This window comes from Furipterus horrens, unplaced genomic scaffold (assembly GCF_987537825.1).
Source record: "Furipterus horrens unplaced genomic scaffold, mFurHor1.1.pri manual_scaffold_1, whole genome shotgun sequence".
NCBI lineage: Eukaryota > Metazoa > Chordata > Mammalia > Chiroptera > Furipteridae > Furipterus > Furipterus horrens.
In genome coordinates, this window is record NW_028327171.1 from 104,973,218 (window position 1) to 104,988,625 (window position 15,408).

General features: G+C 37.6%; 1 protein-coding gene across 5 annotated transcripts in view; it reads left to right on the forward strand.

Annotated features, from left to right (window-relative positions):
• Window positions 1-15,408, forward strand: part of STXBP5L (syntaxin binding protein 5L) — a 344,728-nt gene that overhangs the window by 67,447 nt on the left and 261,873 nt on the right. For all 5 annotated transcript variants that reach the window (XM_090265844.1, XM_090265853.1, XM_090265871.1 and 2 more), the window contains exon 4: window positions 4,430-4,530. In XM_090265844.1, coding sequence (XP_090121970.1) covers window positions 4,430-4,530 — 101 coding nt within the window. The remainder of the gene's footprint in view (window positions 1-4,429; window positions 4,531-15,408) is intronic.

Below are 15,408 nucleotides of genomic sequence, written 5' to 3' on the forward strand. Positions count from 1 at the left end.
GCACCAAATTAGAGAAAACGTTTCACCACAGCTCTGTCAACAACCTGTGAGCTAAGATTAATATAGGTGGAATGGGAATAAGGTAAAAAAGAAAGATAAGCTTAAAAGATGTCTGGAGGAAAGGGATTTTGAGATGATGGAGAAGGACTACTAATAGGAATGAAAACTGGGCTAAGACAGGGAAAAAATTCAAATTTAAAATGAACGAAGGAAAGGGCTGGAGGAAAGTGCAAATGGATTAGGAGAGGGGGATGATGAGATTTGAGGTTTGAAATACCAAAATAGTGAAGATGTAAGAGTAAGGTTGCAGGAATGTCATAACTACCTCCATATCACACTCAATGGGCACAGATTTATCAAGGTGGAGAGAGAATAAGTATTTTATGAATGGGAAAAATAATTTGAGGTGACTAATGACAAGGAAAATGGTGAGAGGCTGGAGAGGTGAGAAAGAATGAGTGCAGTTTGAAATGAGTTGTCGCGAGAGAAGATAGAATTTAAAGCAAAAATGAGAATAGGAAATCAGGTGGTAAAATTGAATAACAAAAGGGAGGAACAAAATAGAGATTTGAAATCACTATAATATGAAGACTAGTTGCTTATAATGGACAGACTGGGAGGACATGAAATGACTGTTGAAAGGATATGCAGAACAAATATCTCCTGTAGACGATCACAGTGGAAAGGCTATGTAGGAGACACCTAACTCCTGTAGAAGATCACAGTGGAATTTGTCTCCTTAGTATCTGTTTTGTTACCACTTTCTTCTCTTTCTGGATTTGCCCCTGGTGACATCAGATCTTGTCCCAGTCTGAATCTAGGCAGCCTGTTAGAGATTACCAGCATTATGCTTCCTGTGTCGGTTTCTTTTGGTTCTTACTCTAGTCGCTCTGTAATCTGCAATCAGGTTTAAGCACCATGGGGCCGGGCTGAGTAATTTCTTCAGGCAGGGCTATTGCTTCCCCTATGGCTGTTGCCACTTGGAGGGGAGTGGTCTGCTTAAAAGATTTCTCCAGCACTGGGGTCCTGTCTGCTGCTCCCCCAGCTCTTTCTCTCTGACACCACTGCCACAAACTCCCCTGAAGCGTTTCTAGTCAACTTTGCCTTCCCTGTGCCAGAGCCCAAGGCAAGCGGGAGCCATTGCAATCTTGTGCACCCTCCCCTCAAGAATCTCACAGCCCCTCCAGTGGTTCCTGCCTAGTCAGTGGGAAAAAAACAGACAAACAAAACAACACTGTTTTACACCTCTTAGAGGCAGACACCACCTAGCTAACTCTCAGCACTGCCAATGGGCCCAGCCTGATTTCTGCCCCTTCCCCAATTCCTCTCTGGGGTAATCCTCAGGGCACTGAAAAATCTCTCTGCATGTCCAGCTGCTACCCATGGGAGCTAAGCTGGAACTTGCAGCACTCCTGCATCACCAGACAGGTCACTATGAAGTGGCCTCCTCCACCCACCTGCAGCTACAAGGCTTAGCTCCAGCCGGTGTTCAGTTGATCATTCAGATTAATTTCTCAACAATTAAGCTGAGATTTCAGACCAGCCTCAGGAAGAGGCAAGCACAGCCTCCAAATCCAGAAGTTCTCACTGAATCCCTACAGGACTTCGGTGGGTGGGGTGCCTACTGTGAGAGCGCAGTTGCCAGGCCTCCGCACTGCCCTGGCCTTCTCTCTTTGCCCCCATAGATCCCTGCTAATGAGCCGGTGTGGTTTTTGCCCTCTCCTGCTCTATACCTATGCTCCCTTCCCAGTTTGCCCTGTCTGAAAGCTGCTCTCACTCACTCTCCACTTTGTGTTTGTACTCCAAGTCAGCTCCAAGATGAGAGCTAGCAGACAAGGCTGTTAGCTACTCTGCTGGCGTCTTTCCCCTCTCTTCCATTAGTATTTATAATGACAGCCTTTTTGAAGTCTCTGTGTTACTAGCTGAGAGATCACAGCCTTTTGCCTTGTGTATGGATGTGTACTGGCGGCATAAGTTGTTTCCTAGTATTTCCCCAGGTATGATTTTCTGAGAATTGCCTTCAAAGCCCTATGTTTCCCTCCATGCTACATAACTGAGAATATATAAAGATAAGTCTTTAACATCCTTCTATTGTTTACATTGTTTATCCTAAACTACTTACCTTGATCTACTTCATACTCGGCTTCTGTACTTTTTTCCAAACTTTCTAGTTTCTGACCTCATGACTGGCGTTTTTGTTCACAGTTTTTAATTTTTTCATAGATCTTCTTTAGTAGTGCTTCTTGTAGATTCACTTTGCTTGTAAATGAGCCCTAGACACACTGATGTTGTGCTTACTTTAATGTGTCCTATCCCTTTTCGTGTCAGAGATCCTGTTCATTTCCCTCCAGTGATGTTACCCTCTAGTTTTTCCATAGAATTAATAATAATGACTTCCTCCCTAGACTTATTCAGCTACTACACTAAAATATTATTGAAATTCTCAGGATCTAAATGTCAGAATCTAGAGGTAGCCAGAATGAAAAATTGCTGACCCCATGGCCAGAATAACAAAGGTGGCAGTTACAGCTCCCTAATTAGGAACTTTCCCAGAGTGTCTGGCGCTGTGGCTGTTGTTTGCGGGCTTAAAAGGTGTGTCTCAGCAGAGGCTGGGTGGGACTCCTATGGCCCCTCAAGGAGGTCCGGGAGTCCCCATCACCCCCTACACTTGCAGGCCCCAGAGGTGGTCCGGGAGTAGACTCCCTCTCACTCAGTCCCTGCTTGCTCAATAAACTGCTTATATCTTACACCCGGTCTCCAGACTCTCCTTCCAGTGACTGTGTCTTTGGCAAATTATATCTTTTGTGTAGCACATAATTATTTACTGTGGAAAATGTTTTATTAATTTCCTATATTCCATTTTATTCCCTATACCAAATGAATTTCCACTTTCCTGAGAAATGAGATCAGCATTTTATATCTCAAAAAATAATTGTATCTCCTTAAGCACTTACAAACAATCGTAATAAATTTACAGTTGGTATATATGAGCATTTGGGAATAGTTTACAAGTAAAATAAGCAAACAAACATAAAACTCCCCAAGGCATGTATAGGGTACATTTTATTTATTAACATGAGTTCACGTTAAAGTGTATATATGAATGTACCTCTTTGAACATGTGTATTTATATATTTATAAACAAATGAAAATTATAAAAAATTTTTAAACATTTTAATGGATATGCTATGATTATGATTGGTGTTTTAAAAGTTGTTCTTCTTTGAGACTAAATTCACAGTTACAGAATATTAAGGGAGCTATTATAGGATACATGAGTATTTTTGTATTAGGAACTGTTTTGGAATGTTACTTCGATTCCTATCTTCTCTAATTCCTAAAGAAGAAATAGATTTTAGGAATTTCAATATAGATCTTCCTGGCACCTAAATGGGCTAATGATTTTGATATCTGTGACTGATATTGTAAACTAAGAAAGGTTACTTGTAACAGAGTACTTTGGAAAATATGAAAAGAATTTTAAGTATCTCAGGCTCACCATGATTCTGCAAGATCACTTTTAAAGAACACATTTCAATACTCTAGAGTATCTTCAGACTCTGTTATAGGGCAAGCATTGACATACTTAGCAGGGAAATTCATAATTGTAAAAGTTCTGACATTGTTTAAGATGATATTACTGAACTCAGTGAAGTAAATAGTTGTGTGTGTGTGTGTGTGTGTGTGTGTGTGTGTGTGTGTGTATCATACATGGCAGCTAGTTATTTGCCTGTATGGTGTCTGCCATATTAAGAAGTAGAAAACATTGACTTTGAAATAGGAGTTATTTGTATTTGGAGATTTTGTATAAAAATTATCTTAATATTTTTGAAGTTATACTGAATTCTGGTTGGAGAAATGTTTTATTATAGATGTTTTCTTTAATCATAGATGAAGCTTCTTGAACTATAAAAACAAATTAAACTATACCAAATGTATTTTTTAGGAAGAACATATACTTTCCAACTATAGTATATAGAAAATTCTTACAAATGAAGAATTTTTATGTGACTAGATTGAATTTTAATGCTGGGTAGGATATTTGCTTCTCTGCAAAGCTATATAGTATATGTGTGAATAGTAGAAACAAAAAAAAAATTTAAGTTTTTCCCGAAGACTAGAAAAAAATCTTTAATAGTCACAATGATGCTTACTGTAACTTTTCCTCTGTATTAGTATATGCATATTTCTTGAGCTAGTTATCCTGACCAATCCCTATGCTGTACCTTACTTGCTACTTCCACTACGGCATTCTTAGGCTTCCTGATTGGAGTATGTGCAGTTGATTTTCCATTTATTTCTAGGTTATATAGATACAAATAACTCTTCAAGCCATGAAAAATTCAGTAAATTAGCTTGTTGTCTTTGCTTCACAATAAACCCTAAATTAAGTAGATCACTTGCTAAATTTGTTTTCTTTTTGTTCCAGGGTGCTTTGGTCAGTGCAAATTCAGATGATACACTTCATTTGTGGAACCTTAGACAAAAAAGACCAGCTATTCTTCATTCTCTTAAATTTAATCGAGAACGGTAAGAATTTATGAGTTAAACAATTTACTAATGTACAAAAAAATTATTTCCTGAGCATGTTACAAGTTAACTTTTGAAAGATTCTTTTCCATAATCTTAATAGCTAGAAATAGTGAAATACTTATTATTTCTTTTATAATAGTTTATTTTCATAGAACACTCATGATTGATATAGATTTAGTCATCTATTAATGGCAAATTCCTAATATTTCTGTTCTCCCTCCTATAAAGGAGCACTTTAGCAATGACGTATTCTTTTCCCTAAGGAGGGTGCTGCAAACCCTGACCTAAAGTTTGAGTCAAGTAATTAGTAAATGTATTCCTACACCTTTGATCACAGCAGTTACTTTGTACACTTGCATCCTTTTGCTTAAATATTTTTTACATTAATAAAATACTGAGAAAAATTTTAGATATCCAAAAATGTTGGTACTAACTGTTGAGCAACACTGCATGTTCAAGGTTAATGTTTAAGAGCATAATTTGATCAAAATATTGATTCCCCCTTTTAGAATGAATTATTAATAATCAGAAGGAGAAAATTATATGAATGAATATAAAATGTAGTTACCTTTTATGTATAACAATTTGTACCAAATTTTAATGTTTCTAATATTGGGTTCAACCAAGCCTAGAACATAACACACATCCACTTGACTGATAATATATCATAAAGTAAAATTTGTATTTTATTGTCTGTCTTTTTACTTTAACTATAAAATATCCTAATACTTGTTTATTATTTGGGGAACAGTCACACGATTTACAGTAAATGGACAGGGCTATCACAGGAAAACTTGATATTCATGAAAGAAAATTAAACCGTTGAGAAATAAATTTACACAGATCAGCAAGTACTGTTCAAACTGATGTAGGTGAATAATAGATGCAAGCAGTCATTTCTGAGAGCTCAAGATACTATTAATTTTATTTTATTGAATGGTCTTAGTTCATAAGGAATTACCACTATATAGGCAGTGCTCAATGAAGTAAACCTGTTTTTATGAAAAATGATGGCAGCTATGCATATATTCTTTTCTGAAGCTTTTTCTTACATACATACTATACTATTTAAATTATTAACCCTCAATATTTTGAGTAGTATTCATGAATGTTCCATCTGCAGTGTTTCAATGGAAATTTTTAGTGTCTAGTATTTTTTCAGATGAGGATATTTATATTTTAGATATCTGCTAAAATTAGATAGGAATTCTTTCTTTAGTTGAGATCTAATTTTGGTTAATTTTAAATTTTCAAGTAAGTAATATAACAGAAATTTTAAGATATTAAAATTAAAGCTCAGTCAAGAGATATTATACTATTTGTTTCTTTACACTGAATATATTACCTCTTCAGATATTGCCATTCTGATTTTTTGTTTGTTTCAATGGTTTGAATATTTTGGCCATACACTTTTGTGTAGATGGACAGAATGGGTTATGTTTCCCTCACAACTGAAATATTGAAGGAAATGTTCTGGTCTCTTTTATGGCCTTTTTGGGGTGAAGGAATGATTGGTGGTGATGATGGCCAGTTCTAGTTTTATTATCTCAATTGAGGTAGTTATAATTGGAAGCAACATAGAAAGGTAAGCAGACAGATTTTGGGCAAGTTTAAATTTTAGGAACCTTGCAAGCATTGTCTATTTTTTTAATCCATTTTTTAAATTGTTGTTCTATTACAGTTGTCTCATTCCCCTGCCCCATTGCTTTCCCCTGCCTGTCCAACCTCCCCCCTCTCCCACAGTCAGTCCCCACCCAGTTGTCCATGTCCATGGGTCATTATACTAGTTCCTTGACTACACCTTTCCCCTGCTTTCCCCCCTTCTCGCCTACTTTCCCCACTTCTCTCCCACCCTCCTCCCCTCTGGCCACTGTCTGTCTGTTCCTTGTTTCCATGCCTCTGGTTTTATTTTGCTCATTTGCTTGTTTTGTTCATTAGGTTCTCATATTAGGTGAGATGATATGGTACTTTTCTTTTGCCACTTGGCTTATTGCACTAAGCATAATACTTTCCAGTTCCATCGTTGTTGTCACAAAAGGTAGGAGTTCCTTGCTTCTTTCTGCTGCATAGTATTCCATCGTGTAAATGTACCACAGTTTTTTGATCCACTCATCTACAGATGGGCACTTAGGCTGTCTGCAGGATTTGGATATTGTAAGAGTGCTGCTGTGAACATAGGGATGCATTATATTCTTTTGAATTGGTGTTTCAGGATTCTTCAGGTTTAATACTAGCAGTGGAATCTTTGGATCAAAGGGCAGTTCCATTATTAGTTTTCTGAGAAAATTCCATATTGTTTTCCATAGTGGCTACACCAGTCTGCATTCCCATCAGCAGTGCACTCGGGTTCCCTTTTCTCCACATCCTCGTCAACACTTGTTGTTTGTTGATGATGGCCATTCTGACTGGTGTGAGGTGGTACATCATTATGGTTTGAATTCACATCTCCCTGAGGTCTAGTGATGTTGAGCATCCTTTCAGATGTCTATGGGCCCTCTGTATATCCTCACAAGAGAAGTGCCTCTTCAGGTCCTTCACCCATTTTTAATTGGATTTTCTATCTTCTTGGTGTTGAGTTGTATAAATTCTTTATATATTTTGGGGATCAAACTGTTCTCTGAGATATCATTGGCAAATATGTTTTCCCATACGGTTGATTCTCTTTCATCTTGCACTTTTCTATCGCTGAGCAGAAACTTTTTAGTGTGATGTAGTCCCATTTGTTTATTCTTTCCTTTATTTCCCTTGCTCTGGGAGATATATTGGCAAAAATATTGCTGTGTGGGATATCTGAAATTTTACTGCCTATGTTTTCCTCTAGGACTTTTATGGTGTCACAGCTTAGATTTAAGTCTTTTATCCATCTTAAGTTTATTCTGGTGTATGGTTAAAGTTGGTGTTCTAGTTTCTTTTTTTTTTTTTTTTTTTGCATATCCCTGTCCAGCTCTCCCAACACCATTTGTTGAAGAGGCTATTTTCACTCCGTTTTATGCTCCTTTCCCCTTTGTCAAATATTAGCTGACCTTAGAGACGTGGGTTTATTTCTGGACTCTCTATTCTGTTTCATTTATCTATGTGTCTGTTCCTATGCCAGCTTGAGACTGTTTTAATTACCGTCGCCTTGTAATATAGTTTGATATCAGGTATTGTGATTCCTCCTACTTTGTTGTTCTTTCTCAAGATTGCTGAGGCTATTTGGAGTCATTTTTGGTTACATATAAATTTTTGAAGTATTTATTCTAGGTTTGTGAAATATGTCATTTGTATTTTAATAGGGATTGCATTGAATCTATAAATTGCTTTAGGTAGTATGGACATTTTAATGATGTCAGTTCTTCCCGTCCATGAATATAGTATATGCTTCCATTTATTTGTAGTTTCCTTAATTTATTTCTTCAGTGTTCTGTAGTTTTCCATGTACAGGTCTTTTACCTTCTTGGTTAAGTTTATTCCTAAGTACTTTATTTTTCTTGTTGCTATAGTAAATGGGATTTTTTCCCATTGAGTATGATGTTGGCTTCAGGTTTCTCATATATGGCCTTCATTATGTTGAGGTATGCTCCCTCTATTACCAGTTTGCTGAGGGTTTTTATCATAAATGTTTTCTGAACTATATGAAATGCTTTTTCAGCATCTATTGATATGATCATGTGATCTTTGCCTTTCATTTTGTTTATGTGGTGTATTATATTTATTGATTTGCAAATATGAAATCATTCTTGCATTCCTGGGATGAATCCCCCTTGATCATGGTATAAGATCTTTTTAATATATTGCTGGATCCAGTTTGCCGATATTTTGTTGACGATTTTAGCCTGTATGTTCATCAGGGATATTGGTCTGTAGTTTTCTTTCTTTGTTGTGCCTTTACCTGGTTTTGGAATTAGGATAATACTGGCTTCATAGAAAGAGTTTGGGAGATTTCCTCTTTTTGGATTTTTTTGAATAGTTTGAGAAGGATAGGAGTTAGTTCTTCCCTAAATGTTTTGTAAAATTCACCTCTGAAGCCATCTGGTCCAGGGCTTTTGTGTGCTGGGAGTTTTGTGATTATTGCTTTAATTTCACTAGTTGTTATCAGTTTATTCAGGTTTCCTGCTTCTTCTTGATTCAGTTTTGGAAGATTGTATGTTCCCAGAAATTTGTCCATTTCATCCAGGTTGTCAAATTACTTGGTATATAGTTATTAGTAGTAATTTTTTACTATCCTTTGTATTTCTCTGGTCTCATTTATGATTTCCCTTTTTCATTTCTGATTTTATTTATTTGGGTCCTCAGTCTTTTTTTCTTGGTGAGTCTGGTTCAAGGCTTGTCAGTTTTATCTTTTCAAAGAACCAGCTCCTGGTTTTATTGATCTTTTGAATTTTTCTTTTAGTTTCTATGTCATTTAATTCTTTTGTGATCTTGATTATTTCCTTCCTTGTTTTCGCTCTAAGTTCTGTTTGTTGTTGTTCCTCTAGTTCTTGTAGCTGTAGGGTTAGCTTGTTTATTTGAAATTCTTCTATCCTTTTTAGGTAGGCCTGTATTGCTATTAACTTCCCTCTCAGGACTGCCTTCTCTGTGTCCTGTAGATTCAGGGCTGTTGTGCATTCATTTTCATTTGTTTACAGAAAGTTTTTGATTTCTTCCTTGAGGACATTGTTAATGCATTCATTATTTAATAGCATGTTATTAAGTCTCCATGAATTTGAATGTTTTCATGTTTCTTCCTTGAGCTTGGTTTCTGGTTTCAAGCCATTGTGATCTGAGAAGATGCTTGATATAATTTCAGTTTTCTTGAATTTGTTGAGGCTCGTTTTTGTGTCTTATACTATGGTCTATCTTTGAAAACGTTCCATGTGCACTTGAAAATAATGTATATTTTGCTTCTTTGGGGTAAAAGGTTCTGTGTGTATCAATCAAGTCCATTTGATACAGAGTATTGTTCAATGCCATAATATCCATGGTGTTTCTTTGTTTGGAAGATCTGTCCATTGTTTCCGTTTGCTTAAAATATTTTTTTTTTCATCCCTTCACTTTCAGTCTGTGTAGATCTTTTGTTCTGAGCTGTGTCTCTTGTAGAGAGCATATATGTGGGTCATGTTTTTGTATCTGTTCAGCTACCCTATGTCTTTTGAGTGGTGCATTAATCCATTTACAGTTAAGGCTATTTTTTTTTCTTCCATAATTTTTTTTTATTATTGATTATACTGTTACAGTTGTCCCAATTTCCTTTCCCCCTGCTCCCCCCTCCCTCAAGTTGTCTCTCACCTTAGTCCATGCCCATTGGTCCTGCATATAGTTCTTTTCAACATCTTCCTGTCCACTCCACTCCCTCCCACTATGCTTCCCAATTCCTGCACCATCTCCCTCCCTCACTCCCCGCTGACCTCCCCCCAATATGCTCCCCTTACCTATAATTCTTCTTCCCTTCTTGTTGCCTACTTAGTTTGCCTGTGCCTCAGTTCCCCAGCTTTTGCTGTTGGTTGTTGTGATACAGTTTTCATTTTAATGTTCATTGTCCAGATCCTCCTCCTTCTAAACAAGTCCCTTTAACATCTCATATAACAGTGGTTTGAACCTAACAAACTTCTTCAGTCTTACTTTGTCCTGGAAACACTTTCTCTGCCCTTCTATCCTGAATGAGAGCTTCGCTGGATAGAGTAATCGTGGTTGTAGGTTTTTGATTTTCATTACTTTGAATATTTCTTGCCAGTCCCTTCTTGCCTGTAAAATCTCCTTTGAGAAATCCACTAATAGTCTAATTGGGACCCCTTTGTACACGATTCTTCTCTTCTCTCTTGCTGCTTTTAAGATTCTCTCTTATCTTTAATTTTTGACATTTTGATGATAATGTGTCTTGGTGTGGTCCTCTCCGGGTCCAGCCTATCCAGAACTCTCTGTGCTTCTTGGACCTAAGTTCACCTCCTTCCCCAAATTAGGAAAGTTCTGCTTCATTATTTTTTCACATAATTTTTAAATTTCTAATTATTCTTCTTCACCCTCTGGCAATCCGATAACCCAAATGTTCGTTCTCTCATAGCTTTCCCAGAGGTTTCTGAGCCTCTCGTTATATTCCTCACTCTTCGTTTCCTCTTTCTGCACTGGTTGACTGTTTGTTCCCTCCCTATGTTCCGATTTGTTGATTTGATCCATGGCTTTCCCTTCCTTTCCACTTGTCTTGTATGTGTTTTTGTTCATTTCAGCAGGGCTAGCCTTCCTTCCTTCCCTGTCTTGATTCAGCCCCGCTGTTAGGTCTGTAAGCTGTCTTATAACTATGACTCTAACTGAGCTTCCGAAAGATTCGCTATTTGTTCCTCGGTCGAGGCTTTTATTTGTTTTTTCGTTAGCTGTGTGATTGGTATTTCAATCATTAATTCTGCCATTCTGACCATTCTGTTTATCTTTCCCTCTTGGGCGGGGCGCTGTAACATCTCCTATGCTGTATTGGGCGGAGCCCCGTGTGCTCATCACAACCTGGTGACCTTTCTCACCACCCTGCGGTGCTTTGCGTGGGGCAGGGGTCCAAGATGGATTCCCGATGGTACTACCTGCTGGCGAACAGGGCCACCTCCCAACGGGGTCCGCCCTCTCCGATGTTGGAATCGCGAGCCGAAGGATTCGGTCTGCAGCCGGGGCGCCCCCCAGGTGCCTCTCTCCTCCCCCCCAACACAGGCATCTGCTCACCAGGTCCTGCCATTTGCCTCTTCTGCTGCCGCCTCCAGCACAGTTTGATCTCTCAGCCACGGGCTCACACTTCCTACCCATCCAGACGAGCACCACTTATTTATGACTTCATATGTTAGACTTCCATGTAGCTTTATTTTCAGGAACTTATTCTTTTTAGTTTGTGTTAGCTGTAATTCTTCTTAGTTGTAGAGGGAGACAGAGCGTGTTGGTCTATGCCTCCATCTTGGCCGAAAGTCCCTTAAGGTTATTATTGATTGGTAATTACTCATTGCTGTTTTTCCCTTTTGTACATGTGTTCCTCTCTGTCTCTCTCTGTCTCTTCATCTTCTTAAAGCAGACCCTTTAGCAACTCTTGCAATGCTTGTTTGGTGGAGATGTATTATTTTAGCCTTTATCCCCTTGGAAAATCCTTATTACACCTGTCATTTTGAATGAGAACCTTGCTGGGTAGAGTATTCCTGGTTGTAGGCCTTTGTTTTTCATGCTTGGAATATTTTTTGCCATTCCCTTCTGGCTTGTTGTGTTTTTGTTGAGAAATATGATGATAGCCTTATCGGAGCTCCCTTATGTTATTCGCTGTTTCTCTCTTGCTGCCTTTAGGATTTTCTCTTTGTCTTTGAGTTTTGCCATTTTAATTATGATGTGTCTGGGAGTGGATCTCTTTGTGTTCATTTTAATTGGGACCCTCTGTGCTTCCTGGACTTGCGTGACTCTTTCTCTCCTCATGTTAGGGAACTTTTCTGTCATTACTTTTTAATCAGATTTTCTAACCCTTGGTCCTCTTCTTCTTCTCGTTTCCCTGTGATATGGATATTATTATGTTTCATATTGTGCTGCAGCTTTCTTAAAACTTCTTCATTCTTTTTCAGTGTTCTTTCATTTTGTTGCACTGCCTGGGAATTTTTTTCTGTGTTGTCCTCTGGCTCACTGATCTGATCCTCTGCTTCATCTAGCCTGCTTTTGATTCCTTTTACCATGTTCTTCAATTCAGAAATTGTATTCTTCATTTTCTTCTGGCTCTTATTGACAATTTCCATGTCCTTTTTAATAGTGGTGGAGTTCTCAATAAGTTCCTTATAATTGCCCTTTAATTCTTTGTAGTTCCCCTGGAGGTCTTTTTAGTTTTCTTTGAGCTTGCTGAGCTCGTTGAACTTCCCTATAATCATCATTTTGAATTCCATGTCCAATACTTTGCTTGCCTCTATTTTATTTAGCAGTCTTTCTGGGGATTCCTCCTTTCCTCTCAATTGAGGATTGTTTTCCTGTCTCCCCATATTTGTGACTCTTGTTTGTTTCTGCTTCTTTGATTGATCTTCTTTGACTTCCTGCCTTCATGTTGTGACCTTCTGTGGTAGGAGACCTGTGGGATTCAGTGGTGCAGTCTCCTTGATCTCCTGAACTTATTGCTCTAGGGATGCCTTTTATTTAGGCTGTCCAGTTGTACTTGGGTTTTGGTTGTTGTTGTGTTGCTCTTTGGTGGATCCTTCCCTCTGGCTAGCTGACTGAGAGTCAGTCCTCCCACTACATCTTATATACGTTGAAGAGGTGCACTTTCTTTACTTCCTGGATCTGCCCCTGGTGGCATCAGATCGTGTCCCAGTCTGGGCCTAGGCAGCCTGTTTGAGACTACCAGAGAGACATTGTCTCTGTGTTTTCTTTAGTTGTTAATCTTAGGTTGCTTGTATTTAATGTTTCAAAAGTGTGATATATATCTTTTTTTTTTCACATAGTGTTTTATTTATTTAATTATGTGTGTCAGTAAAGGAGAGGTGTTAATGACCCTGCAGGGTCTATGGGTAGGAAGTCCATTTGTGTAACTGTTAATGTCCCTTGTTGCTAGAAAACACTTGAAGGGAGAAACTGGGGAATGGATTGACTCTAGCCTGTGGGGCAATGGAAGGCAGGGGAACCCCTCTACTTAGCTGGCCTCTCACCACTTTTGCCTTCGGGTCCCTGACCTTTCTTTGGAAGGAAGGAAGATTTGGTTCCCACTTCTTGCAATCCTCTTACTCCTGGCAGGTGCAAGCAATGGGGCTCCAAGCAGAGCACCCACCCCTGGGGACCTGTCTGGAGGGTCCACCCACTCTTGCAGGCTGCAGCAGATGTTGGAAGGCAGGGGTCCTGGGACTTGGGAGTCTGCTCAGTCGCCTATTTTCAACTCATCCCTGGGGATAAGCCCCCATACCTCTGCCCGCAGGAGGGAGCCAGTTTTCCACACTGATTTGGGAGCACATTGAACTCCAGCAGCTCTGGCTGGGAACCTGATATAAACAAAAATAAATTAATTCATTATCTTAAATTTGAGAATAATCACTGACACTCTTGACTAGAGAATAATCATTAACTATCACAATTTTTTGTGGAGGGGAAAAATATCTTTAAACGTATGGTGAACAAGAGGATTAAATGTATAAAGGAAAATTTAACCAAGCATCTTTTGGAACTCTAAATCCTCTTAAATTTCCATTTAATTATGTAAGTTTCTATATATGCTTATGCCATATAAATGTAGTTTATGCTATAAATTTTAGTGTTTTTTAAAAGCACCTTCAGCCTTTGGTCCTACAATCTTTAAAAACAGCAATCAGCCTTAGATTTTTAAGAATTAGATTTAGATATTTCAGCCACTTCTAATGGATGACTCCCTTCAAATCTCATTTTAAACCTAAATGTGGAAGAGAAACTGTTTTGATTTCTGTAATGGATGATCTGAAAAATAAAATCAAACATTCACATTTTAGGCATATTAATAGCCCTTGCTATCACTGATCATAAATTGTATTATATAATGTTGAGGAAAGCATAGAGTCATTTTATATGATTTTCAAGTAAAATTCACTATGTAGGCTGTGATTTTCAGATATGAAATTACTTGTATTATTTTTTCTGTATTTGGTGTTCTGCTTCTAATTTCTCTAGTGTCCTTGATTTTTGTCTCCTTTGATTTTTGTTTTTTCTAAGAACTTTTTATACAGAGATTTTTGGTTGTAGTTTTTCCTGCGACTTCAATAAAAACAATGATTCTCAGTTCATTAGGCCTTTCTCTTCTTTTTTTAACTATTCAATTTTGAGAATTTTAATATTTATTCTAGATAGTCTAGTCCTTTGTTGGATATGTGGTTTGCAAATATTTCCTCCTAGTCAATAATTTGTTAAGACCCTGTTAACAGGGTCTTTCATAGAGAAAATATTTAAAATTTTTATGAAGCCCAGTGTATTAATTCTTTCATTATGGGTCATACTTCTGCATAAAATATAAGAATTTGTTGCAAGATCCCAAAAGTTTTCTATTTTTTTAAGTTTTATATTTTACATGTAAAGTGTATGCTCTGTTTTGAGTTAATTTTTATGTAAGGTTTGAAGTTTAGCTGGAAATTAATTTTTGTCTCAGTAGATATCCAGTTTTTCAGTACCATCTGTTGACCTCTTTCATTGAATTGCCTCGCACATTTGTCAAAAGCATGTTGGACATACATTAAGTGGGTTTATTTTTCCGTGTTCTCTATTCTTTTCCATTTATCTATGTGTCCATCCCTCTGCCAATGCCACACAGTCTTGATTACTGTAGCTGTATATTAGGCCTTGAAATTAGGTAGACAGGTTCTTCCTACTTTATTCTTTTTCACAATTGCTTAAGCTATTCTAATTTCTTTGACTTTTCATATAAATTTTAGAATAAGCATGTCTACAAAATCCACAAAAAAGGATGCCTTTGAGCATCCTTATAATCATTACTTTGAACTTTATATCTGATAAATTGCTTGCCTTCATTTCATTTAGCTCTTCTTCTGGAAAATTTTCTTATTCTTTCATTTGGGACCTGTTTCTTTGTCTTCCCATTTTGGCTGCCTCCTTGTGTTTTTTCTATGTATTAGGTATACCTGTTAGAATAAAATTTTACACTTTGTGGCTGCATGGATGGCCTTGGAGAACATTATGCTAAATGAAATAAGCCAATCAGAGAAAGACAAATGCCATGTGATACCATTCATATGTGGAATCTAATGAACAAACTGAAATAACAATAAAAATATAGACAGGCCAATAGATAGAGAGCAGGCTGAGATCTCTGGGTGGGTTTTAGGGTGTGGGGGGATTGAACAAAAAAGAAAAAGGATTCATGGACATGAACAACAGTGTGGTGATTGTGGAGGGAAAAATGGCAGGTAAAGGTGGAAGCGGGTAAGGGGGATAAATTGTAATGGAAAA